The sequence below is a fragment of the Patiria miniata genome, unplaced genomic scaffold (genome assembly GCF_015706575.1).
Source record: "Patiria miniata isolate m_02_andy unplaced genomic scaffold, ASM1570657v1 HiC_scaffold_13, whole genome shotgun sequence".
In the NCBI taxonomy this organism is placed as follows: domain Eukaryota; kingdom Metazoa; phylum Echinodermata; class Asteroidea; order Valvatida; family Asterinidae; genus Patiria; species Patiria miniata.
In genome coordinates this window covers 13,369,095-13,395,388 of record NW_024037051.1, presented here as the reverse complement: position 1 = coordinate 13,395,388, position 26,294 = coordinate 13,369,095, and the positions used below count along the sequence as shown (strand labels likewise).

At 42.4% G+C, this 26,294-nt stretch overlaps 1 protein-coding gene across 1 annotated transcript in view; it reads right to left on the bottom strand.

Annotated features, from left to right (window-relative positions):
* Nucleotides 1-26,294, bottom strand: part of LOC119721596 (sushi, von Willebrand factor type A, EGF and pentraxin domain-containing protein 1-like) — a 54,070-nt gene that overhangs the window by 8,578 nt on the left and 19,198 nt on the right. The window contains exons 16-41 of the mRNA XM_038191676.1: nucleotides 24,660-24,795; nucleotides 24,135-24,253; nucleotides 23,187-23,381; nucleotides 22,720-22,911; nucleotides 20,824-21,024; nucleotides 19,913-20,155; nucleotides 19,507-19,704; nucleotides 18,535-18,756; nucleotides 17,717-17,968; nucleotides 16,565-16,650; nucleotides 15,742-15,898; nucleotides 14,592-14,783; nucleotides 13,028-13,747; nucleotides 11,806-11,973; nucleotides 11,047-11,208; nucleotides 10,177-10,338; nucleotides 8,716-8,925; nucleotides 7,013-7,705; nucleotides 5,544-5,774; nucleotides 4,106-4,974; nucleotides 3,614-3,761; nucleotides 3,085-3,205; nucleotides 2,592-2,725; nucleotides 2,181-2,412; nucleotides 1,053-1,243; nucleotides 130-327 (exon numbers count right to left, since the gene is read on the bottom strand). Coding sequence (XP_038047604.1) covers nucleotides 130-327; nucleotides 1,053-1,243; nucleotides 2,181-2,412; nucleotides 2,592-2,725; nucleotides 3,085-3,205; nucleotides 3,614-3,761; nucleotides 4,106-4,974; nucleotides 5,544-5,774; nucleotides 7,013-7,705; nucleotides 8,716-8,925; nucleotides 10,177-10,338; nucleotides 11,047-11,208; nucleotides 11,806-11,973; nucleotides 13,028-13,747; nucleotides 14,592-14,783; nucleotides 15,742-15,898; nucleotides 16,565-16,650; nucleotides 17,717-17,968; nucleotides 18,535-18,756; nucleotides 19,507-19,704; nucleotides 19,913-20,155; nucleotides 20,824-21,024; nucleotides 22,720-22,911; nucleotides 23,187-23,381; nucleotides 24,135-24,253; nucleotides 24,660-24,795 — 6,432 coding nt within the window. The remainder of the gene's footprint in view (nucleotides 1-129; nucleotides 328-1,052; nucleotides 1,244-2,180; nucleotides 2,413-2,591; nucleotides 2,726-3,084; nucleotides 3,206-3,613; nucleotides 3,762-4,105; nucleotides 4,975-5,543; nucleotides 5,775-7,012; nucleotides 7,706-8,715; nucleotides 8,926-10,176; nucleotides 10,339-11,046; nucleotides 11,209-11,805; nucleotides 11,974-13,027; nucleotides 13,748-14,591; nucleotides 14,784-15,741; nucleotides 15,899-16,564; nucleotides 16,651-17,716; nucleotides 17,969-18,534; nucleotides 18,757-19,506; nucleotides 19,705-19,912; nucleotides 20,156-20,823; nucleotides 21,025-22,719; nucleotides 22,912-23,186; nucleotides 23,382-24,134; nucleotides 24,254-24,659; nucleotides 24,796-26,294) is intronic.

Below are 26,294 nucleotides of genomic sequence, written 5' to 3'. Positions count from 1 at the left end.
TCTTGGAAAGAAACAATATGCATGAAAAGTAAATTACTCTGAAACCTGAAATTGTAATGTGCCAACTTAATAGATATGTTCAACATATTTAAAAAAAGAAAATGTGCTCAGAACGGATGTAACTCTTACTGTCGCACAGTGATGGAGTCTGAATTTGAATTTCTCCCAGGAAGCCCCTGTCGATGAAGTAAGGGCTTGCAACGAGGTTGCCAAGGGCAACAGAGTCACAGGTCTGAGCGTGTGGCAGAATGGCAGACACCGGCAGTGCTGTATTCCACATGTTGACGCTACTCAGAAAACCAGTGAAAGTGTCCGTCTGGGTACCATCTGAGGATAAAAAAAAATCACAAAAAATTGTTTCCTCTCTGAAGCAGTTGCTACTTTCCATGCATCTGCTATTGTGCAGAAAATACCGCTCGGCAGACAGCTAAAAATACTTCAAGTGAATTTCATATCACAAAAAATTCGCTGTAAATTTTTTCAGTTGTAATTTGTTCAACTTTTCCAAATTTGCATCACGCCACAAAATCGCATTTGTATTTGCTTTACTGCCGAGAACGTACCAGCCATACTTGCTTGAACCAAGATCTTCTGGTAAAATTTGAGGAAACCCATAAACATGTCACATAAGGACTGAAAAATGCAGCCACACTGTAAAAAGCACGGATAGAGAGCTACTGTACACACAAAATGTACTTCTAAATGTCTACCATTACCGTGGGCATCACCAGACCACATTAAAGGGAGGGGCAGGGCATAATCACACAATTACCAACAGACCATTCTGTGGTTAACTTTGCTAGGACTTCTTTACTTGGTGAACTGGCCGCCACAAAAATCACAAAAGGGGGGGGGGGGGGAGTTCGGAAGGGCTTGGAGGTGTGGTTCAAACAAACAAGACTGGATACTATCGGACAATAGGTCACACTTCTAGATTCAGCATATATAACATCACACAAGAATTAGCTAAACAGACAAGGATTTTGCTGACAAAAAAAAAGAATAACCACCCCCATCCCTCACCCCCGCCAACACCCGTGACCAGTACCCACCACCATTTGGTAGCTGTCCTAGATTGAATGTCCCTCCACTGTTGATACGGGCACCGGATCTGATGTGATACTGGTTCAGCACCAGATGCCCATCTCGATACATCTTGAGAATTCCTCCGTGCTCGTCCCAAGACACTGCCAGATGATGCCAACGATTGTCGTTCACAGAGACGGAGGAGGAAAACTGAAAACTATACCCCAAAGATTAAAAAACAATGCATTAAGATACATTACGATACACGCTTTGCGTATTGTGTACAACAGACTGATATACTTGTAGCTACCACAAGAATCTAAGTAAAGAACAACAATACAAGGGCCCAAAATGGGGGATGTGTAGTCTGTAGGCAATGGATCAATTATCTCACAATTGTTGTGTAGGCTTCCAACTGTGCTTTGAAGCCTGGGTTACTTTTCAGCTATTTTAGGGTAATTAGTTTTGACATTAGTTTTAAGCAAGGTTTTCTTTTGTTTTGTTTAAGGAGCATCACTAAAGTCTTCATCGAACCTTCTTCAACAAAACTGCACATAAATGGAAGGATGAAGACTGAAACTTTGTTTTGATGTACAGATAAATTACCTTTAAGGTTGAGTCATAGCCCATGTGAATGCAATATGAAGAAGATATGAAGATTTTATTTCCAAAACGCGATACACACCATTTTGTTCCCTTTTAGAATCCTGCTCTCGTCTGGCTGCCCAAAGTCAATTTTGACAGCTGTTAAACAGTTAATTTAACTGTTATACTGCTTTTAGTCCTTAAAGTTTCAAAACTGTGCAAATTTTTCACTTTTTTTCAAATGGATATAGGCCTATCGTATTATATCGTATTTTGGAAATAAACTCTTCACATTTGGATCCAACTTGGCCAGTTGAAATGTGTTGCCTTTGAAAACTTGTGGTGTGAACACTTGCTGCTACGCTTCTAAATTTCTGTTAGCTTATATACTCACATATTAATACACAATGACAAACATATGAGGCCACAGCATTTTCTTGATGATGCAATGAAACTGTCTAACGGAAAAGGCATGGAATGATCCAAATTAAGTTTTGACTTTTGAAACACTCCCTATGTATGTGGGGAAGGGGGGGGGGGGGGATTGGCCAATAATGAGTACAGCTCACCCTTGAATATAGACAACCAATGCCCCAGGATGACTCAAGGCAATCTGTGCATTCTGCAGTGTCTGTCCAGTGCTCTGGGTTGTATAGGTCAGTATAACCCCATCAAATGTGACCGACCGAATCCACATCATGATGGTGAACGCTCCCAGTGGTTCGTTAATGACTTGATGTAGAGTGTTATACTGACAGGGATGATCACGTCGGAACACCATGTCAAAATTGGACGGTACGCCTGAAGAGGAAAGTTAGGAAGATGGGTATGATATTTGACAGCATTCTCAGCGTTAAAAATCATAGCTATATGATTTCAGTGAACGGAAAACCTAGAAAAACCAAAAACAAAATAAGCAAAAACAGTCCAAGAGGTTGGAGCAATACATATTTGATCATAAATCCAATAGGAAATCTTACGATGGCTGCAGTATTCGCCCTGAAATCCTGGTCTGCATCTGCAGTCATATTGGTTGATGCCATCGATGCACTCAGCTCCATTCTGACAAGGATTACTCAAGCACTCATCGATATCCTGCTCACATTCAGTCCCGCTGCAAGTAGGAACAACAACACAAATCATCCATTCTGTGCTTTAAATCGCACTGAAAGTTAAGTGGAGAACAACAATGCAAAATATAAAGCAAATATAGCAAACAAAAATCAAATCTCTGTAGAACAGAAAAAATTGAGCTTCAGAGTTGTCACAGAGTCAGTCACAAGTTACATCAAGAAATCATAAGGCAATCCAGTATTAAGTCACGTCACATAGTTTTTAAATGAACTTGTGACTAAAGTATTTCTTTGTCAATGATACATGTGACCTGACTCATGTTTTAACTTGTGATTGACTTAAGTATCCACGCAATCTTTTTGACTGATGAAAAGCAACTTTAAGTCATCTTCTACTAACCTATAGCCTGGTGGACAGATACATGAGTAGGAGTTGATCCCATTGAAGCATGTACCATCATGCAGGCAAGGGTTGGGTGTGCAGTTATCAATGGCCACCTCGCAACGCATCCCTGTGAAACCTGTGAAGAAAATTCAAACATATGCATCTTGAACGTTGGAACAAACATCCACCAACTTTGGCAAGGCATGCGTAGCAGAGAAGTTGCCACATTTTGCAAACAGATATATACAAGCTAAACGATGTTTGACAACCTTACGAATACGTGAAACGTATGAATAAAAAAAAACCACCAAACTAACCCTTTCTTACAAATGCATCTCCAGTCAACAGCACTCAAGTTAACCAATGGCAAGTATCAACTACTGCCTATCTTAAGATTTGATCGCACTGATACATCAAAGTTACTCAATAAATTCCACACGCTCTTCCAACGCACTTTTAATCAATAAAGTACCCAAAACACCATCTTAAGTCTCATTTTGATGGAGCAAGTCACCTACACCAACTGTAGTATGCTGGTTTTTACCTGCTTGGCATATGCAGTGGCTTGTGCTGTCTGCACTCGGCAGACAGACTGCGTTGTTCAGACACGGCTCAGCTGAGCAGATGTCTAAAACTGTCTGACAGAACTGTCCTGTGTAGCCTGGAGTACAGCGACAGGAATAACGGTTGGCCTGCATACAAACATCGATGGAAAACATGTCAGTGCTGTAAAATATTTTACTACTGAAGTTGAAACCAAAGCTCTTGTGTGAGGTGAGATGAACAGAAAGACATCTGTAGTGTTTGAAATTATGAAGGCAAGGAAGAAAAACTGAGGCACAGGTGGAGTTTTTGAGAGAGGTTTTGAGAGAGAATGTGTACAATACAATACATTCTTTTGTCAGCTTTGATGGCACTGATTTGAATTTTGCATCTGAATTGTGCGGAAGTGTAGCAGCCAGATACAACAAAGGAGTGTGAATTGAACTCAGTGAGTAATGCAAGTTGGAATGATTAAACCGGATGAAACTCTCACCTGATCAATACAGCTTGCTCCATTCAGACACTGGTGGTTGGCGCAGTCATCAATATTAGTCTGGCACTCTGCTCCTTCAAACCCAGCCTGACACTGACACACAAACCCAGTAGCAGTTGGGGTACAAGACCCACCGTGCCTGCAAGGATTTGGTTGGCAGTTGCCCAAGTCAATTTGGCACAGTGTGCCTTTCTTTCCCTTCTTGCAATCACAGGTGAACATGTTGATTCCATCGATGCAGGTTGCTTGGTTGAGACAAGGATTACTAAGACATTCGTCGATGTTGGTGTCACAGTTCTGACCCATGAAGCCTGGTAAGCATTGACAGGTGTAGGACTGTAGGCCGTCGATGCAATGACCAGAGTTCAGGCATGGGGTATTGGCGCAATCGTCTTCATTAATCTCACACTGCTCACCGATCCATCCATCTACGCAATCACAGATGAAACCATTCACCAGATCGCGACACGTGCCGCCGTTACCACATGGATGAGATTGACATTCATTGATATCAATATCACACCTACGGCCAGTGACACCGATGTTACACACACATTTGAATGAGTTGATCCCATCCACACACTGCCCCTTGCCACAAGCTCCGGCCACGCAATCATTCTTGTTGTTTTCACAGTCAATTCCATTGAAACCATTAGTACAGTCACACCAGTAACCGCTGATCTGATCGACACATGCCCCTCCATTATGGCAGGGATTGGAGGTGCATTCATCAATATCGATCTCGCACAGAGTACCAGTGAAACCTTCCAAGCAAAGACAGGTGAACGACTGGATACCATCTTCGCAGGGGGCTTCGTTGGCACATGGGGAATTGGCACAGTCATTGATGTTAATCTCACAATGCCCTCCTGTGGGTTAATTGTAATTTGTAAGAAAAGAAGCCAATATAAACAGAGGTTACCAAATTATGAGCAAATATTACTTCAAGTTTAAGCACATATGTAATACTTCAAGAGACTCTATTCTAGATAAGCTTGGAACTTTCTTTTTGCGATTAATGAGATATTTACAATTCCTTGCTTCACTAATGTAAATAATAAACCAAAAACAAAACAGTCACAATCTATATGAAAAGCTCTGTCAAACTGTGGAAAAAGTGGAAATTCATTTGCGACAAAGTCAGCTCTAACCAGCAAGAAACACATTGTAACAGTACAGGCTTGACTCTACCCACAAAATGCAGATGTTAACCTACCCCAAGGTAAAAATTCTAGTTGAAACCAGTCAAAGAAGAAACTGGTGACTGGATTTGAGCTAGTTAAACTGGATTTAACTAGTTTTTGAACTGGTTCAAACCAACCACTTGTTTCCAGTAAAACTAGTACCAGCTGAAACTAGTTGAATCAGTTTAACTGGTTTCAACTGGAATTGTCCCCAGTGACAGATCTGGACAGATCGCAAGGCCATGGCACCTTACCCGCAAATCCAGCAGGACATAGACACAGTTGATCCATAGAGGGCAGTGCACAGGATCCACCATTCAAGCACGTCCCGCCATCATGGCAGGCATCCACCTGGATCTCACAATCTCTGCCTGACAGACCAGCAGGGCAGGTGCAGTAATAATCCTCTCCTTCATCCTCACATGATGCGTTGTGTTGACAAGGGTTGGGGTTGCAGAGGTCTGGACGTCCCTCACAGAAACATCCTGAAAACCCGGGGGGGGGGGGGGGGGGGGGGGGGGGAGGAGAGAAAATTGTCAGTCACTCAATATTGAATGGTAGTTGGCTCAAGGCAAACTGGTTAGTTTTTTGGGGATTTTAATTACTGAAATGAGTCAACAATGTAACAGGGATGTTGCACCAGCAAGTTTACCTTACAATGAACACTGATGAGATGATTCTTGGCACCGTCTTGGTCCCATCCTCATGCTGAGATTTAATCTGAACCCTAAAGTCTTCTCTACGTTTGTAGTAAAACATAATTCGTTTTTTTTTAAAACCTGTTGACAGGATTTATAACTAGTGTTGTGGTTGAGGAATTTGTTATGGACGGTCACAAGTCAAACAAAAGTCCATTCCAAGTCCATCACAAGTCCATCACAAGTCCATCACAAGTCCGTCACAAGTCCATCACAAGTCCATCACAAGTCCATCACAAGTCCATCACAAGTCCATCACAAGTCCGTCACAAGTCCATCACAAGTCCATCACAAGTCCATCACAAGTCTATCACAAGTCCATCACAAGTCCATCACAAGTCCGTCACAAGTCCATCACAAATCCATCACAAGTCCATCACAAGTCCATCACAAGTCCATCACAAGTCAATCACAAGTCCATCACAAGTCAATCGCAAGTCCATCACAAGTCCATCACAAGTACATCACAAGTCAATCACAAGTCAATCACAAGTCCATCACAAGTCCATCACAAGTCCATCACAAGTCAATCGCAAGTCATATCACTAGTCAATCATAAGTCAATCATATTAGTCAATCACATGTCCATCACAAGTCGTCAGTCCAAAGCCAGCTGACAATCTACTCAAATGAACTGTGACAAAGATAATCATTTGTTATTATTTGTCCCCTGCTTCTTGTGACTGGATCTGTGAATAGACTTGTGAGTGGCATGTGACCACACTTGTGATGTACTTGCGATTCAGTTCAAGTACATGTACTTGAAAGCAACACTTTTTATCACCTTTTCTAAAGCAGTTGAGGTGCGCTATGTGTAACGTGGTCTCAAAGCTTACATTCACACAGATTGTACTATTGTAACAACTACACTAGCTATCGGACTGAAATCAGAATGAAATGGAATCTGAATGAAATGGAATCCGAGTTCAAAACTCTATTTTGAACTTTGCTCATCACAGACTATCGGTACTGTAAAGAAGAAATGATTCAGAGAATAAAGACACAATGATGACAAGAATACTAACCTTCAAAGCCATCAGTGCAGACACAGTCATATCTGTTGACACCATCGATGCAGGTGCCACCGTTAGAGCATGGTCCACTAGCACACTCATTCACATTGATCTCACACTCCGGTCCGGTAAATCCTGGCACGCATTCACACTGGTATCCAGTCTCCTCTGTCGATGTCTCAGTGCAGGTACCGTCATTATCACATGGATGGTAATCACATGGAGTCAAGACCAGTTCACAGTGGCAGCCACCATAGCCGTGGGGACATGCACACTGATATCGATTATCTAAATCCTGGCAGGTTGCACCGTTGCTGCAAGGGTTGTTGGCACACATGTCTATGTCAATCTCACAATGATTACCGGAGTAACCTGTGATGCACTGACAGTGATATCCGTTATCAGCATCTACACATGTACCATTACGTTGACATGGGTTGGATTTACACTCATCTACATTAGTCTCACAGTTATCTCCTATGAAGCCGGCAACACACTGGCATAGATAGTCTCCGTCTACATTAACACATGTTCCATCATGTTGGCAGGGATACATCAGACATTCATTGATGTCTCCCTCACAGGTTACACCAGTGAAACCAACATCACATGCGCATGTGAATCCACTCGTCTGACTGCTACATGTACCACCATTCTTACAAGGATCATTTATGCAGAAATCTATCAGGATAGAGCAATCATCACCTGCAACAACAAAAAGAAAACGGAGAAATGTTTGTATTTAACATCATAGTGGAATGTCACAATGTAAGACGTGTCCCGCCCCCTTTTTTCCCTAAGAACCGCCCCTCATCCCATTACCTTGATATCCAGCAGCACAGATGCAGCTGAACCCATTGAGTTCATCCACACAGGTAGCTCCATTGAAGCAAGAATCTTGTTGGCAGTCAATCACATCAGTCTCACAGTGTGACAGAGTACAAACATAAGACGTGTCCCGCCCCCTTTTCCCCTAAGAACCGCCCCTCATCCCATTACCTTGATATCCAGCAGCACAGGTGCAGTTGAACCCATTGAGTTCATCCACACAGGTAGCTCCATTGAAGCAAGAATCTTGCTGGCAGTCAATCACATCAGTCTCACAGTGTGACCGAGTACAAACATAAGACGTGTCCCGCCCCCCTTTTCTCCTTAAGAACCGCCCCTCATCCCATTACATTGATATCCAGCAGCACAGGTGCAGTTGAACCCATTGAGTTCATCCACACAGGTAGCTCCATTGAAGAAAGAATCTTGCTGGCAGTCAATCACATCAGTCTCACAGTGTGACAGAGTACAAACATAAGACGTGTCCCGCCCCCTTTTTCCCCCTAAGAACCGCCCCTCATCCCATTACCTTGATATCCAGCAGCACAGGTGCAGTTGAACCCATTGAGTTCATCCACACAGGTAGCTCCATTGAAGCAAGAATCTTGCTGGCAGTCAATCACATCAGTCTCACAGTGTGACAGAGTACAAACATAAGACGTGTCCCGCCCCCTTTTTTCCCCCTAAGAACCGCCCCTCATCCCATTACCTTGATATCCAGCAGCACAGGTGCAGTTGAACCCATTGAGTTCATCCACACAGGTAGCTCCATTGAAGCAAGAATCTTGCTGGCAGTCAATCACATCAGTCTCACAGTGTGACAGAGTACAAACATAAGACGTGTCCCGCCCCTTTTCCCCCCTAAGAACCGCCCCTCATCCCATTACCTTGATATCCATCAGCACAGGTGCAGCTGAACCCATTGAGTTCATCCACACAGGTAGCTCCATTGAAGCAAGAATCTTGCTGGCAGTCAATCACATCAGTCTCACAGTGTGAGGCGGTCAGACCCGCTGGGCATTCACAGCGGAAGGACTCCAGTTGCTCCACGCAGGTTCCACCGTTCAGACATGACGTAGCAGTGCAGAAGGTTTGTACTGAGGATGAGACAAGGTGGAAAATAGTTGAAGACTAGCTGATCTCTGGAGTTTGATACTCTCTGCATTCTGGATTTGTATTTATATGCATTTTTTTCTGTATGCGATTTTTAAATAAAAATATACAAAATACTCTCTGTCTGAATTACTACACTGGATTCATTCAATTTTGAAAACTCATTTTTTTTTTACAAAAGGTTTTCAAACCGTTTGTAGTATCATGACGAATGACATCTTTTCTCATGATGCAATGAAGACAAAGTAGGCTTTGCACAACCAATAATATACAACTAATGAATGTTTAAGAGTGCAATGATAAGAATAATTTCATTCGAGGAGAGATATAATGTTTTATACAGCACCTGAATAAATCCTCGTCATCTGATTGGTGGATCATTGACCACATGCAATTGAATTATTTGTACCAATGCACAGCGCGCGCGTGGCATGCAACGCACAGTGCAATGGAAGTTCTATTGCACGGTGAATATAACTGCCATTGCACAGTGTCACTGCTGCTGGTAGAGGCGCTGTTTTAAATCCAGATAAATTGAATCTGATTCAAACTGTTGAACAGTTTGCATTAATAAAATATGATAAACTTGTCGAACTTTTAAACAGTTTTTAACCTGAATAAATTGGCTATTAAAAGTCAGCCAATCAGATGACAAGGATCTATTCAGGTGTTATATAAAACAAATAATGAATTTTTCACGTTCGTACAATGGAAAGAATAATTTCATTCGGTGACAGATGAAATGTTCCATTCCACGAGGTGAATCATTTCATCTGTCACCTCATGAAATTATTCTTACCATTGCACTCACAAACATTCATTATTTGTATAATATTCCACTCGGCTTCGCCTCGTTGGATGGGACATTCCATATGTCCCTGAATTTAAAAATTCTTACCATTGCATGATTGTGAAACATTTATCATTCGTCACCTGATTGGTAATAGTGTGACCATGCAATGGAACTTCTATTTACCATGGAATGAAACTTTTATATGGCAGTTTATCGGGGCCATGGATTCAATGTCACATGATCAATGATCCACTAATCAGATGACAGAGATTTATTCAGACATTGTATAATAGCTTTTGTATTGTCATTTATTTAGCTTGAAAGCTTCCTTTATAATTCTTTTAAATGAAATATTCGACCCCCAAAATTGGTTGCAATTAACCCCCACAATTCAACTCCTAGTTGGGGCTTAAAACAATCCACAATAACCCACAGCACTTACTGCTACACATGGTCAAATCTGCGGCCCCGATGACCTGGGTTATATGCCCGGCGGGGCACGAGTGGCATGAACTTTGACCTCGCTGGGGCTGGTAACTATGAAGCGGACACAGGACACACGGCTGGATCCCAGAAATGGAAAACGATCCAGCAGGACACATGACTGTGGAAACAAAGTAAACGCGTCACATACTTCACAAAGTTGTCATTTATGCGGGAAGATTTGACTGACTTTTGTTTAAAGGCATACAGGATCATCTGCATCGGTCCCAAAAGTAATTAACCAACCGAATCATTATCAAACAAAATAAATTTGATTAAAGATCATACTGGTATTAAACACCCCGTGAAGTTATTCCATCTGGTTTGCTGGCACTTCATAGATATCAAGCAAAGTAGGTGGTTTCATCGATCAGTCTTTTGTCTGATTTTGAGAGACAAAAGAGTGTTATGGACTTGGGCGTCGCCATGATTTTTTTCCAGAGGGGGGCAAAGCACACTTTTTCCCCCTCGAAATCCCTGTATTTTTCCAGCATATTTTCGATTTATTGTTTTTCGTGGGTGGGCAGGGACATTTGCCCCACCCTCTCCTCCAACCCATTAAATTAACAGCAATATGACTTCGCCTCTTTTTTTCTTTTTTTCCTTTTTCTCTCTCTCTCTTTTTGTTTTATCCCAGAGGGGGACAAGCGCCCCCCCCCCCCCTAGATTTGCTGTATTCTGTAAAATCTGGCAGGTTTATATGAAGTCAACTTGCACGCTTTATAGTTAATAATCATGAAGGTCACCTTCTTGTAAACCTCAACGTTCCCCTTAGTGCTCACATCTTATGATCCAATGAATGACTTTGCATACATCATGCAACCCATACCTGCACAGTCCAGCAAGCTTGTGGATCCAATTCTGGCCGTAGACTGACCAACTGGACATTGCTGACAGGAGACTGACCCAGCCTCGGACTGATAGGATCCTTCCTCACATTGGAAGCACGGCTCTAGTCCGGTGTTGGAATACTGACCGCTTGGACAGAAGCCTGAATCAGGAGGAAGAAACCACAATGAAGCATTATCCATTACAATGCATATGTAACTTTTGACGGAATTGTTTTACTGAGATGACGTAAAATCATCTTAGGGGGAGACACACTGCATTCATGTAACTGAATGCGGATACTCCCACAGTGTCTTAGCATGAGGGTCAGGCATCGTCAGTAATGCGTTCACATGTCTGTTCCAGTGGTCTACCAATCTCTCCCTTTCTAACCGTTAAGATGGCATTTGTGAATGGAGTCAATAGAACATTTCCATTGACCAATAAATACCTTGAAATAACAGATACTTAGTACACACTGCTCTTATAGGAGAAGTTGAGAAAACAAAACCATATTTTTTTTTCAGATTGTAACCAAATTAAGAGCTACACACTCCTTCAACTCATAACGGTTATTGATAATTTTCTTCAATCAAGAGGGAGGAATAAGACACAAAAACTACTGAAACAAAACAAGGCAAACCTAATGAATCTGTGGTCCCACCCTGCACAAACGTCTATGACAAATAGAATTGAGTCTTTTCAAGTGTCTGGTGTATACTCATTCATGGCAGAACTAACTGGACTTGATTGTACTCACGTAGGCAGTCAGTAAGATTGGTGGAGCCAGCTTGGATGGTGGAGGTTCCTGTGGGACACATCTTGCAGGTGTAATGTGGCTCCTCATCTTCATCTTGATACTGACCGATAGGACAATCCACACAGCTCAGGGTGGCATTGTCAAAGAACTGACCCACTGGGCAACTCACTGCAAGGACAGAAGATAAGTGGGGGTAAAAAAATGAAAGATTCTCTTTAAGGCCCCCCAAAAAAAGTCTCCGGTTTCTGGTATGGAGCTTGCCTCAAAAGTAGTGCGGCGACGCGGCTTTTTTTTTTTTTTTACCTGGATTTTTTTTTTTTTGGCTTCAAATGTCGGCTGATGACTGCAAATGGTGCCCGACTAAACTTAGTGCAAATATATGGGAGTCTAGAGAGGCCACATAAAGCTTATTCTCGATCATAACCCCATCTAAAAACACGTTAAAATTGTGCAGCAGCAGAATTCCAGTCAAACCAGTGAGTTTGGCGGTTTTGAGACATCATCTTTTATTGAAAAAAAAACTTTTTCCTTTTGCCGACGCGCATGGCTATGGCGACGTGCGCGCATACCAGAAACCGGAGACTTTTTTTTTTTGGCCTAACCCATTAGTTTTTCTCAGGACATAAAAACTTGGCTAAGCTATATTTCCTGCTTGATAGCAATGAATGAATTGGAGCTTAGATCACCTTGAACTATATAATAATAGAACACCAACTATTTCAGACAGTTATTGCTCTCTATATGTTCCACAGCTGTATTTGATATTTTTTTAAATCGTGACGGCATGTCATTGATCAGGTCATCAATAATTCAATTTTCGTAATGAACATCATTTTTTTGCTGACATTGCTAAACCAACTCCAAAAACTTGTTTCACGTTAAACCTGTTCATCTTTGCAACGTTGTATAACATTACACGCAGCTAAGCTTTGACTGCAACGTGAATGCGCATATAACACACTGCATATAGACTAATCTGGTCATTGCCATTATTGAGTTGACGCCACATGCATGCGCATGTCACACATTGTTCTTCATTTCAGGTGCACATGTAATTTGAAAACCTATGGTCGATGGAGCACTGAGCGTGCACAAAACACCTGTGCATGAGTGTGGCGCCATTTCAGAAATGGCTTCCAATGTTTGCCTTCAGGCAAACTTTATCAAGGTATGGGATGTGAGGGCATAATAAAGCTGAGGCATTAAATTAAGACTGACATACCACAGGCCATGCTAAGACTAGGCAGGTACCCATGGGGACAGTCTGGACCAGGTTCAGTATAATCAAGCTGAGGTTGGGTACCAATCTCCATGCCAGGCACTGAAAGCCCCAAGTCACCACTGTCAGCCATGTCTTGCACGCTCTTCACTATCTGATACAGTGCGTCGTAGCCGTTCCAACACTCATCTTCAAATTCGTAATCCGACATGGTTGGATCTTCGGGCAGTTGGTAATTCATGCTGAATGATACGGTGAAGGTGTGCGACATTGTAGACCGTCGACTGCGTTCATGGTCTGTGATTGGTTTTCGTCTCGGGGTAGGCAACCGGCGCCGTCGGTCACCTCGGCCATTCGGTGGCAGCTTCCTTTTTGCGCGCATGTCGGCAAGCCATTTCTGAGCATGCTCAGTGAATTCCTCTGCACCAAGCTCTGGAGAGATGGACTTCAGCTGGTCAAACTCGATTCCAAAGTCCAGCGATGATTCTGGCCAGATGCTGACGTCACGGCGCTTGCGTTTGCCATAGGACATACCGCAAGTCACTTCAACATTGTCCACGTTGCACTCAGAAGCATATTGGGTGCATATGGTAGCATAGTTAGAACCATTGAGAATTTGGATAAACTGCTCTTTGATCTGGGCTTGTGTGTCAGGGGAAGAACAGTCGCCACTGAAGTAGTGTAGCTCAGACAGTACAGCCATGTGGTTAACAGTCTGTCTTACTACAAGGAAGAAAAAACATTTCATCAGTTACAATGATACTTGTGTGTGGGGACCTCTTCTGTAGAGTGTCACATTAGTTTATAGGGGAGAAAATAATTTTATAAAATAAAGGCAACACGCATTTTGCGTTTTTGTACAGCCAAACTATCATTTACAGTCATTTTCATTATTAAGGAGTGTGATCATGCAGACGCTCCTACCGCACTCCTCATCTGTCACAAGGAGAGTAAAACATAGCGCTCCTCAAAAGTCAAAGAAGGGAGTTTTCAAACATGGACAAAAATAACAATAAGAAGACATTAAAAAGATTTCCGACCGACCGACTTAAAGGTGTCATTAACTCATCTTTGTAAGTAGAATTAAATGATTTGAGGAGAGAGATTTACAGCTGTCCTGGATTTGTTTTAAGATGGAGGACTGAATTTATGTTCTATGAAGTCATCATTTGCTGCCGGTTATTTGTGTGAACTTGTGTAAACTTGTGTAAATTTGTGCTGCCCCTAACAACTTTTTGTGTCGATTAAGATGCACTTATTTGTGATATGCAAAACTAAATTGAGAAGAACAGCGCCAATTTTTCAAATAAAAAAAAACAGGAACATTTTTGCATTTGAAATTTTCTCTGAACCTGAAGAACTGGAGAATTACAAGAATGGGAAAGCTGAAAATTAATATATCTTTTAATAAGGGCGGAGTTAAAGGGCAATGGTTCTGCATTGCCTTAATAGACATGGATTAAACCTTTAGAGCTTTCACTGTTAACAAAGACAGCCTTTGAGGTACCTGCAATGCATAAGGTCTATAGGAAGCCAATCAACAAGAATGCACAAAGCAACCACTTACGGCGACACCTCGGGAACAAACGGGATGGAAGCCAAGTTCCTGTAGAGCCACACACTAGAAAAGTGCGGTAAGCATCCTGAGCAGACACATCATAGGCTATATTACAAAACATAGAACAGTGGCGTCCGTAGGCCCAACTGTCACATGCCTTGGCTCCATGTCGAGGTTCGGGCGGATCTTGACATGCCACAGCTGCAAGAAAAAAAAAAGATTTGCTAGGAGAGTGATCAAAGCATGTTAAAGCTAGAGTCCATCATTTGCAGCCATCCGAAAAGTAACTGGCGTAATTATTGTTGAAAAACAAACTTGGTTGAAAGATAGTAAGGGAACTAAACTCCCTGTGAAATTATTCTTTCTGGGAAGCTGTCATTTTGAAGTAATCAACGAAAGAAGGCATTTCCAACGGTGATTCTTAAGAAGCACCGTAGGAAAATTTAAATTAGTAGTTCGTTTTGTTATTCAGCGCAGCGCGCACAAGTATTGGAACGACGCACACGCGCGCGCGGTTGTTATAATTCGTCGGATCAGTGCGCGACGTCGCGTATAGCTGCAATTCAAAACAATTCAAAACATGATTCAGTAACTTTTGATTTGAGATTGAGATCTTAGAATGCTGTTTTTCTCGGAATGTACAGCTGAAGCTTAGCTGAAACTTCATCAGGTTAGTTGCTCAGTATCCTTCATTAGATTTTGAACTCTTTTGTTGCTTCAAACGAACAAAATGCACAAATTACAAATGAAGGACTGTAGCTTTAAGAACTCAAAAAATAGAAGCTGAAGTTGCACCATGGCACTTTGCCAAATTTCTGTTTTTACTACTTTATAAAGAGAATAAACAATAGGAAATATGTCTATGAAATACTAAATAAAGCAATAGTCCATTAACAAGATATTATGTTTTGGTTAGACCAGATTGCACTCGCAAACGACTTAAGACTTTATAAAAAAAGCTGATGTGAAAAATGGTTCAGAGAATATTGTTGCACTTACGGTATGCATGTACATAAACAAAAGCAGAGCTAAGATTTCACACACTTTTTCCGTAAAACACGGTCACTACTAACATGACTAATGCATCCCCCTTCCAAATCTCTCCTTTCGGATCAGATTATTCATCAGAGTATAACATCAAGAACAAAGTTGAACTCACGTGTGATGGTGACAGTAAATTTGCACAAAGTGGTCTTGCTGTTGTCCAGATTAGTTGCACTGCATTGGATGTTGTGAGTGCCCCATCCAAAGGACGAGCCATTCTGAGGACTGCAACTAGTGTCCAACGTATCGCCGGTCAACTCAAGGAACACCGGCTGCGAATATACCAAAAAACATAAGGATGCAACTTTTAATTTTGATTTTAAATTAATTGAAATTATTAACAATCAAAACAACTACAAGGGAACTTTACAAAGTGTATAACAATAACGTTTTAAAATTTGAACAAGAAATTGACTGGAGTGGGGTTTGAACCTGGGGCCTTTGGATTACCGTACCAGTGCTCTACCAACTGAGCTATCCAGTCCATTGTTGGCAGTTTCCCAGTTTCTCAATTGATGTCTTTGTTCAAGGCCACAAGCCAGAAGCCATTGACAAGCTGGGGAACCGCCAACATAGGGCTGGATAGCCCAGTTGGTAGAGCAACAGAACGGCAATCTATAGGTCACAGGTTTCAACTCTGCTCCATTCAATTTCTTTGTTCAACTTTTAAAAATTGAAATTTAACTAAAACCCCACAATAAAAAGAACAAGTTTGAAGTGTGCACTCATCCAATGGAGTACCGAACTGATAACGGCACGCGCGCAAAATGTGTGTGAAAGGCATTACCGCGTGATTTAGCCCGTGAACTAACACGCGCGTGTACTCCATTCGTTTGCACTACACTTTCTGGTTCTAAATGACGTCACACTTCGGAACTCCATACAGAAGCCAACTCTTTTTCAGACCCCACATGTTATATCTTTGATACAAATCTTACCTGTGGCCAAAAGATTGCAGTGTTAATTTCAGTGGTTGTCACATTCCAACTGTCTGGACAAGACACAAGGACCGGGGACAGGTTGTCTATAAAATGAGGGGAAGAAAACAAAAAACCACCATCATTAGAAATTTGCCGTCTCTACAGAAGTGGGGTCATTTCCAATCACTTTAATTCAACAAGTCAGTCGAAACTTTCTGGTAACAATGACTGAAGACAAAAAAGTCTTCAAATTACAGGCTTCAAATTACATGCAGCTGAATTAGGGATGCAGTCGAGTCCATCACAAGCCCCCACAAGTCCCTGCAAGTCCATCACAAGTCCTCCAGTCCCAATTCAAATCAACAGCTGCTCAACTGAGCTTTGACAAAGGCATTCCTTTGTTATTGTTCATCCACTGTTACTTGTGACTGGACTTGTGACTGGACTTGTGACTGGACTCGACTTCATCCCTGAGCTGAATGTATCAATATTGGTGCAACTCTTAATCACGTTTAAGCCCCCTCCCCCCTCCCCCCTCCCCCCTCCCCCCTCCCTCCTCCCCCCTCCCCCCCAAGAAAACTGAATTGAAAGCTAGTAGAATGCTTCCAACTGACCTGCTCCCTGTGTTACTTCATTACATTACACTTTCAATTCAGTATGCGCAGATCACTGTTTTATTGATGCCTTCCCTGAAAATTTGCTGAACCGTCAATATTTTTGTGCTAAGATGCTCCATGACATGGTGTGTTATTTTTGCTACTGATGATGCATTAATAGAGCTCTCTCATGACGCGGCCTGCATCCAAGTTCTGCATCGCCATTGTAGTAGACAAAGATCATATAGCACACCCCGCAGCAAGCTTTCAAGCTGTGATGAATGGCAAAAACTGTGACAAAAATGCAGAGCCAACACCCAGTGCTTGGTCGGCATGGTTATGACAACCGTACACTACACAGGTAGTGACCATCATGCCATTTGCTCATGAACACAAGGTTACTTTTATGTGAAATAAGTCCTCCTGTCTAGTTTACAATGCATGAGTTGGTTGCTATATAACTAAACACTTGCCTACTACAATGGTGACCGATCACGGGCAATCTGGATGGTCATGTGGTACTTTGAAATTATAGTTCAGCAACTGAAATGTAAAATGACACGTGAGTCTGTACTTTGAATGTGAACACTGAAATTGCATGCCACACTGTTCCCTCCAGCATCAGAGAAGATGTACGACACGTCGGTGTCCCGAGTGAAATTGTACAGTGAGGTGATGTCCGGTGGGGTCTTAATCACGGTCAGTTCAGCGCCTGAATTGTCAGCAGCCATGGGGATATCGAAGGATATCACAGCGCCCAGCGTTTGGCCAGACATGGAGCCTGATAGAGAGCCTGGGCAGACACGGAGGGTTGGCGGCACAATGTCTGTCAAGATAAGAAATCCATGAGAATTATCCTCATGGAAATTACTATATAAACCCAAATGTCTTAAAGCTGGTTTTCAATTGATACCAGTCTCAATCTCAAGCAAATTTGAGACATTTGCAGATAAATTTGCAGGTTTTAACGTTCGCAGTGTCATCACAAAATTCAAAATTCATTGCGCCAAGTGGCCTTATGCCACAGGTTACATGGAACCATTCATATATGACACTTTACATGCCCATATTGTCTATAACTTCCATTTACTACAACGAAAAGTTGGGGGAAAACCTTCACATTAAGAATTTCCTCCAAGAGAATTGTTTAGCAAAAAAAGAACGGCTACTGATAGTTTGCATTCAGTCTTGTGTGCAAAACATCAAATAAATCATTAATTTTAATGTGAATGTGAACGATCCCAGGGAGTCTTCACATGAGTGGCAGTCGTCATCAGCAATGTGTTCATGATCCCTCCTACTGGTCTTTCCAAACTCTCACAGTAACTGTATCCTGTAACCATTGACAGGGTATTTGTGCATCGAGTTCTACTCTTCCTTTTCTGGACTTACCTCGACAGTGCACGTTGAGTGTGTACAGGTTCTGGTCCCACGTTCCGTTAGAGAGGCATGTCAGTCTCTGATGCTCTGCAGGGCCCACCAAATCAAATCCATTGCCGCAGTAGAATAGACAGACGGTGCCGTAATATGGATGGATTGGACCACGACAGAATGACGGATAGACACCCCCACCCAGGGGAATCAGTTGATCAGGCAAGGGTGGACAGCTGGCAACTAGGAGAGATAAAAAGGCAGCTCTCGTTATCGTTAGGCCAAAAAAAAAAAGTCTCCGGTTTCTGGTATGCGTGCGCGTCGCCGTAGCCATGCGCGTCGGCAAAATGAAAAATTTTTTTTTTCAATACAAGATGATGTTTCAAAACCGCCAAACTCACTGGTTTGACTGGAATTCTGCTGCTGCACAATTTTAACGTGTTTTTAGAAGGGGTTATGATCGAGAATAAGATTTATGTGGCCTCTCTGGACTCCCATATATTTGCACTAAGTTTAGTCGGGCACCATTTGCAGTCATCCGCCGACATTTGAAGCCAAAAAAAAAAAAAAAACAGGTACAAAAAAAAAAAAGCCGCGTCGCCGCACCACTTTTGGGGCAAGCTCCATACCAGAAACCGGAGACTTTTTTTTTTTGGCCTTACAGGTACTTTAAACAAAGAGAGGGGATGTGTTGATTTATTTCATAATTTCTTGCAGTCCGGAGTGTCACAATCATGATTTACAGTGTTTTGGGGCAAGCTCCCGCAGCACGTTGAAAAAAGCTATTGGAATTTTGCCAGTGTTGTTGACCGACTTGCATTATTTCAAAGACTAGTTTGATCTTGACTGAACGGCACAGTGCACATTAATTTATGACACAACCTAACCCCAGACATGATGTGAGCATGCACCACTCTTATTTTGGACTGATGTTGGACAAACAGACAGACTGTTGATAAATGCCCGATACAATATTGTTTATGCTACACTCACTTCGGCAGGATGGTCGTGGACCATTCCAGGCCCAGTACATCAGCCCAGTGCTGGCATTCCTGGAGCAGGTAGCAGTGTCAGAGCCCTGTAGCGTGTAGCCATTCTGGCAGCGGACTTGGCAAGTAGATCCGTGGCTGTTATCACACGCCGCGACAAAGTCGCCATAAAACGGCGGGTTGAGCTGTCGACATTGGCGAACTGAAATGAATAGAAGATGTAGATAAACAAGATACTTATTTTAGGAGTGATACTTGAGCCACAACTTATTGCAACTGGTTGACAAATAAATAAATCAATTTCAGGATTAATGCCCCAAGCCTTCCATACCCCACCAGACCAAACCATGTACAGGAGAACTAATAACACAGTCCTTGAAATTTGTGTTTCAAAAAATGTGATGTCACACCTTTAACTTGGACTTCAAAGTCACAGTGTGCCTGGTTCCCTGCCCTGTCGGTAGCATTACACCTGAGTGAGTGTTCCCCTACTGGCAGCGTCGCTGGTTGTTGGACGTTGCAGGCTATGGAGGGTGTTTCTCCTGAGTTGTCTGTTGCTGTCACGGTCCATGTCACACTGGCATCAGACGCACCTTGCAGAGTGTATGCGATGAAATCCAACGGGCATGAAGTGAACTGGGGAACCTCGTAATCTGAAATGAAATACAATAAAAGATTTCCTATTAACTGGTAATTAAGTCCTCATCCCCTGATCTATCAAAAGTCCTCAAGTCTAAAGTCAAGTCACGCGCTATTCAATTGAACCTTTGCTAACTGACTGAAAATGAAGGAAGACTCAAGCCATGTAAACGTATAGTCATGTAACGAAAACAACCAACAGGGTTGGCACCACTGCGGTTTCAATGTGTGCGAACAGCCCACTCACTGAAGTCTTCATTTTACAGCGAATTCGTTGCCATCAAGTGTTGCAGACTGGTTCCTATCCTTCGATTAATGTTCGTATTATTGCCTTTGTTGCAGTGCGACGGGAACCAGTTTACCAGAACTGCCGATGCGATTTCCATTTTGTACCAATGCATTTGAGAGGTGTTCTCAGTGAGACAAATGGACAAATATGACTGTGTTTTCTGGAGAATTCAGAAACGTTCGATATAATTGTACATACAGTTTGGGAGCTAAAGGGTGGTGTTTGCTATTGTGGAATGATTAGTACACCAGTGTTTAGTTATAGCAATGCTCTACTGTAATAAGAGATTTAAAGTAATAAATTTAACCCTAACAGTCCTGAATCCTCCAAATTTTAATACGATTTTGCACACCCCCTAGGGAGTTTAGGGTTAACCCTTTATCAGAATCTTACCAACACAAGTGAATGCAGTGCTGTCACGTGACCAATCCCCGTTACCCAGGCAACGGATGAAGTAATATGACGGAGGATCCACCCTGTAGCCTGACTGTGAGCATCGCAGGAAGCAGTCGTCATTGAAGGTTGGGGAAGTCAGGCAAATAGCTGGAGATATCTCCATACCAGCAGAGGGCACTAGAGCTGGACAACTACGCTCTGTATGGAAAAATAGAAACAGATATATCACAGACAGTTGTCATTGAAGGTTGGGGGAGTCAGGCAAATAGCTGGAGATATCTCCATACCAGCAGAGGGCACTAGAGCTGGACAACTACGCTCTGTGTGGAAATAGAAACAGATTTATCACAGACAATTGTTATTGAAGGTTGGGGAGTTCAGACAAATAGCTGGAGATATCTCCATACCAGCAGAGGGCACTAGAGCTGGACAACTACGCTCTGTGAGGAAAAATAGAAACAGATATATCACAGACAGTTGTCATTGAAGGTTGGGGGAGTCAGGCAAATAGCTGGAGATATCTCCATACCAGCAGAGGCCACTAGAGCTGGACAACTACGCTCTGTGAGGAAAAATAGAAACAGATATATCACAGACAGTTGTCATTGAAGGTTGGGGAAGTCAGGCAAATAGCTGGAGATATCTCCAATTCTCCATAGCAGCAGAGGGCACTAAAGCTGGACAACTACGCTCTGTGTGGAAAAAGTAACAGATATGATATGAAAGATACAATATTCATTACCTTGGGCCAATATCACAGCCCTTATAACATGTCTTTTGCTCACACCACCGTCTTCCATTGGAAAAAAACTTGTAAGTAGTTATCACAGCAACTTGTATGCTAACTTCAGAGGCTGAATTTGCTTTAAATATTGATGCAACAATAAAATTATCCATGTACGCAAAGTTGAAAACAGTTTTTTTCTGCAAACGAATCATTAAACAGCATCATGCAATGCGCCCCTTGGGTCATTTTAAATAAGCTTTTGAGCACTTGAATTTGTACTGACAGTAAAGAGGTTTCACATCTGAACCATTATTGCGCTTCCCATTTTTGACATCCAAGGCGCCGCCCCTGAAGATGAAGGGCCAGGTTTACACCGCCTGTGTCCGAAGCAGTATGGTGTACGGCTGCGAGACATGGCCCACAAGGGTGGGGCACATCCAGCAGATGGAACGAGCAGAGATGAGAATGATCAGGTGGATGTGTGGGGTGTCTCTGGCTGACAGGCTGTCAAGTGAGGAGCTGAGGAGGAGAGTGGGAGTGGAGGGGATCGGCATCGTATTGAGGAGGCACAGGCTGAGGTGGTTTGGTCATGTGGAGAGAAAGGAGGATGTCAACTGGGTCAAGAGGTGTACCAACGTAATTGTGGGTGGGCCCACACCCGTCGGCCGACCGCGCAAGACTTGGCAGAGCTCCGTGTCAGATGACATGCGACTGCTTGGAGTCAATGCGAGGGACGCGACGGACAGGGCCAAGTGAAGGAGAGCCATAGGGAGAAAGCAGGCCAACCCAGAACAGACTGGACAACGGCCTTAAAACCGACATGATGATGATGTATCGTGTACACGTACGCATATGCTAAATTATTGGAACTGTTACCAATAAAACAGTAATCCAAAAGGGCGGCCTCTGAAAAAAACCTCATATCGGTGGCTAATCCTGCTTTGAATTGCAGACAAATGGCACATACATCAATCTATACTCTTCCAATCAAATCACACACGATTAAATAACTCTGAAAGAGGGCGAAAATTGACAATTTACTATGCAATTCAAATTGACGCATAGCATGTGTTTAGTCCGTGCCGTCTACATGCATAGCAGACAGAGGGTCACAATGGTAATTCTGTCTTACTGTAGCCAACCTGTGACATTACCACTTCACATACCTTCACAGGAGAAGTCGACTACATCCCATGTGCCATTTGCTAGACACACAGACTGCTGGGAACCAACTCCACCGTAGCCATGAGGACAGTACCAGCTGCAAGTGGTGCCCAGCACTTCAGTGGCTGGTGGGTACTGAAAGCAACCCGAGCGTATAGCAGGGTGCCGGTCAGCCAGGGCTGTGCAAGTGACCGCTGAAAAAAACAATGAAATGAAATCGATGCGAACATTAAAACTGCAATTCGTTTATTTCATTCCAACATATACCACAACATAATAGACAATGTTATAAACATGCCTTGTTCCTCTCAAGATCAGATGATCATATGTTAACCACAATCTCTCCTATTATGACCACACACTTTCGGATGCACGATAAGTACATCAGAATGCTTCACGCATAAATTTCCCTCTTCAGTTTGTGCACAGGAGAGCATTATATAATGATGAGGTATAATGAGCTGCTTACGTAGACATCTTGGGCTTGTCCCAGACCACTCCACTTGCATCTGTACACTGTTCACCCTCTGACAGGTCCTAGTACTAGGACCGTCCAGGTCATAGCCTGCATTGCAGGCAAAGCTGCAACTGGCTCCGTAGATGTTACTGGGGCACTGGACCAAGGAACCACTGGCAGGGGCTTGTAGAGGGCGACAGCGCAGAACTGTGAAGGGCAAGGGTTAAAGAAGGAAAGGAAATATAAAGGGATACGGGTGGAATTCCGGGAGGAATTGACATACTGTAAATCAATACATCAACTCACGTGGAAACCTATTGAAAACAGCCATTTAAGTACATGCACTGATCAAATCTAAACCATTTCGGTATTAAAATTCACTCACTGTGCTGATTTATTTTTTAGAAAACTGCCTGACATATTCCACAAGTTAATTTACAAAACTTCATTGCTTTCTCTTCTGTGTATGTTCTGGTTCCTAGTCCTTTAAAAAAAAAAAAACTGTTTCAATTGCTTGTATTTGTAACGACGCTCAGCGTGATTTTCCAATGGGGCGCAATCTCGTACATCGTACAATTGTTCTCATATTTAGTAAGGATGGTTCACATATATACGCGATAGCGAATGAGAAGTGAATTTTAAATCCAGAAACATTCACTGCGAATTTTGCCAGAGTGGATATGTGTTCAACTTTTGTGAACTTGCAGTGTGGAAACCTAGCTGTTGTGAAGTCAAAAATTCGCCTTTGCATTCACTTTTCCGCCGAGCATGAACCAGCCTGTATTCTTTTAAATTCATTGAAACCTGTCACAAGCAAAATGAACAATGCATTCCCCGTGTACTGAATTATATGTTTGGACCAAGTGCACAGAGTTGATATGTGTTCAACTTTTGCCAACTTGCAGTGTTAAAACTTGCGACATCAAAAATGTACCTTCGCGTTCACAATGAGCGTCTTACCTTGTACAGTGACGTACACATCACAGCGTCTGCTGTTCATGGCAGCATCTGTAGCAATGTATATCAGACGAGTTGTACCCTCAGTGAATGACGAACCTGAACCAAGGCTTGGGTCTTGACTGCATATAAAAAAAGAGGCAGATTTTCTCAATGTCAAATACAGCATATAGGATCTTGCATTTAATTACTTCAAACTTCACTAAAGCCATGTTTGTATTGGAGTAATTTTTTTTTTTTTAAGATTTAGTCGAGACTGAATGCGCAAAATCTTACCAGTGTCTGCACTTAGACTTTTTACATGTACATTTTTTTACCAAGACCTTGGCTAAAGGAACCAATCTGGGCAATAAACATGTGTCCTCGCAATCAATCTCTATTTTGTCAAAGTTGGTTGGTAAAAGTAACCACTGGACTTGAGAAAGGTAACCGAGAGGTAACTTTTCTTGGCTGTTTGCACTGGAAATAAAATGGTAAAAGTACCCATCGTCTCGGTAAGCTTTGCCATCATACTTTTTTAATACAGACCTTGTCACGGTGACATCGCCAGAGTTATCCGTGGCCTGTGGCGTTTGGAAATTGACATAAGCTGGTCTCATGTTGGCTGGCGCAGTTTGATTGACGTAAACGGGGCAGTTCTCTGTGAAGACTGGTGGCTGATAGTCTAGAAAGAAAAATGAAGAAAATTTCAAGTGGCTTCAGGTGTGACTACATAAGATTACAAATGTAAACACTGGCAATTTGAACACAAGACAACGTACAGCAACAACACATGCATGCGCTTCTAAAATGCCACACTGCATGTTCTATAACTGTGCCCGTCGTGCGTACAATACATGTACATGCATGTGGGACTTTGGTGCGTGCATGTCGAACGCTTATCACAGCTGTGATTGGTCAAAGAATCAAGGGCGGAGCAATGGCTCAGTCTATTCAACATTTGACCTACAAACATAAAAAGCTAAGATCTTTATATTTGCACAGAACCTGCAGCCAATTTAACGAAACATTACATAACTTACGCCATGTGTGGGATTTAGCAACAAATAATTTGTTGCGCAGCTGCGTAATAAACTAACAGTTTCACAAAACTTAGTGTTTTAAATAATTTAAACACGGATAATCACAGCATTTATGGGGGCTGTCTGTATATAATTCCTGTTGGGACACAAAACAGTTGTTAATCACCTCCGCACGCCATATTGACAATAGTATTTTGTCGGACTTTCTTCGGAATCATGCGGCAACTCTAAAACATCCTGTCACAGGTAAAAGGGCAATTCATGTACTTCAAGCACAAAGTTGTGAATGTCTTGTATCAACCTTGATAAGTTGATCAATGACAGACTCGACAATCAGGATTAGCCAGTCAAATTTTCAGTTGCTACATCACAACGTACGCCACCCTAAACGATTGCATAAGATACGCCATAATTTGCTGCTTAGGTCGCAGACTTAGGCCCTATAAAACTTTACCGAAATGTGTCATAACTGAAATGTTGCATGGAGTGAAACGTTGTGCAACTTTAACGCAATAAATTTTGGCGCAAGTGGATGTTACACCACTGTATATAGTTGCGTGAAATCAGTCCCAGCTTTGCTGAAATATCACCGTTGGAAGTAAATGTTTTTCTTATCATAACTTACCATCAAAATCTGAGAATGCTTAAAGGGCTAGCCTTGCTAAGGCAACCTCTCTATATAAAAAAAAAACATGCTGAAACGCGATTTTGAGTGTAAACTTGTCACACTTCTGGAAAGTTGTAAACTTATTAAGTGGTTTTTGTGAAAGCTTTTATTTTTGGGTTTTCGTTTATTTCGACTTTAGCATATCCGACTTGAGTCAAGTCTAGATAGTAACAGGCCAAGGGCGGATCCAGAACACAATTTTGGAGGGGGCCAAAAAAATTTTGGTCCCCCAAAAAAGTGGGTCACAAAAATTACGGCGTGGGGTTCGGGGCCCGCTTAAGGGCCCCGAAATTTTTTTTGGATTCTAGATGCTCTGTGGTGCGATCTGAGGCAATTTCTGACCACTTTAACCAATGTTTTTTGAGGAAAAGATGGTGGTGTACTCATTGCCTGCCTTTATTGCGATGTCACATAAAAAAAAAAAAAAAATTGTTTTGTTTTTGGGGGGGCCATGGCCCCCTTTGGCCCCCCCCC